Raw genomic sequence first — 398 nt, 5'->3', positions numbered from 1 at the left:
GCCCGGCCCGGCCCCGCTCACCCGCGCCCGTGGTCGCCGCCATCTTGCGCCGCCGCCGCCGGCCCCGCCCCCGCCTGACGTCACCGCAACGCGGGAACTGCGGCCACGGGCGCGGGCGGGCGCGCTAAGGGGAGCTCGCGGCGGGGCGGGGCGGGCCGCGCGCGGAGCTCTGTGGTGCACGCGCGGCGCTCCCGCAGCTCCGCGGCGCGGGCGGGCGCTATCGCCGCTCGGTGCTGCCCCGGCCACCGGCCCCGGGACACCGGCGCCGTGGCGGGCGTGTGACACCGCTTACACCCCGGCCCAGCTTCCCCCAGCCCGCTCCCTTCCGGCGTAATACGAAAAAAAGTTAAAAGAAATGGGAAGGAAATGAGTTCTGCTTCACTTGGCTTTACAACACG

At 74.6% G+C, this 398-nt stretch overlaps 1 protein-coding gene across 1 annotated transcript in view; it reads right to left on the bottom strand.

The window, feature by feature from the left end:
- LOC121359445 (ubiquitin-conjugating enzyme E2 variant 1) overlaps positions 1-71 on the bottom strand; it is a 12941-nt gene extending 12870 nt beyond the window's left edge. Inside the window, exon 1 of the mRNA XM_041478389.1 lies at positions 22-71. Coding sequence (XP_041334323.1) covers positions 22-43 — 22 coding nt within the window. The 5' untranslated portion in view covers positions 44-71. The remainder of the gene's footprint in view (positions 1-21) is intronic.
- Positions 72-398: the final 327 nt, after the last annotated feature.

Source organism: Pyrgilauda ruficollis, unplaced genomic scaffold, assembly GCF_017590135.1.
Source record: "Pyrgilauda ruficollis isolate IOZ18807 unplaced genomic scaffold, ASM1759013v1 scaffold45, whole genome shotgun sequence".
NCBI lineage: Eukaryota > Metazoa > Chordata > Aves > Passeriformes > Passeridae > Pyrgilauda > Pyrgilauda ruficollis.
The sequence above is the reverse complement of the archived record's forward strand: the minus strand, read 5'-3'. Positions and strand labels throughout refer to the sequence as shown.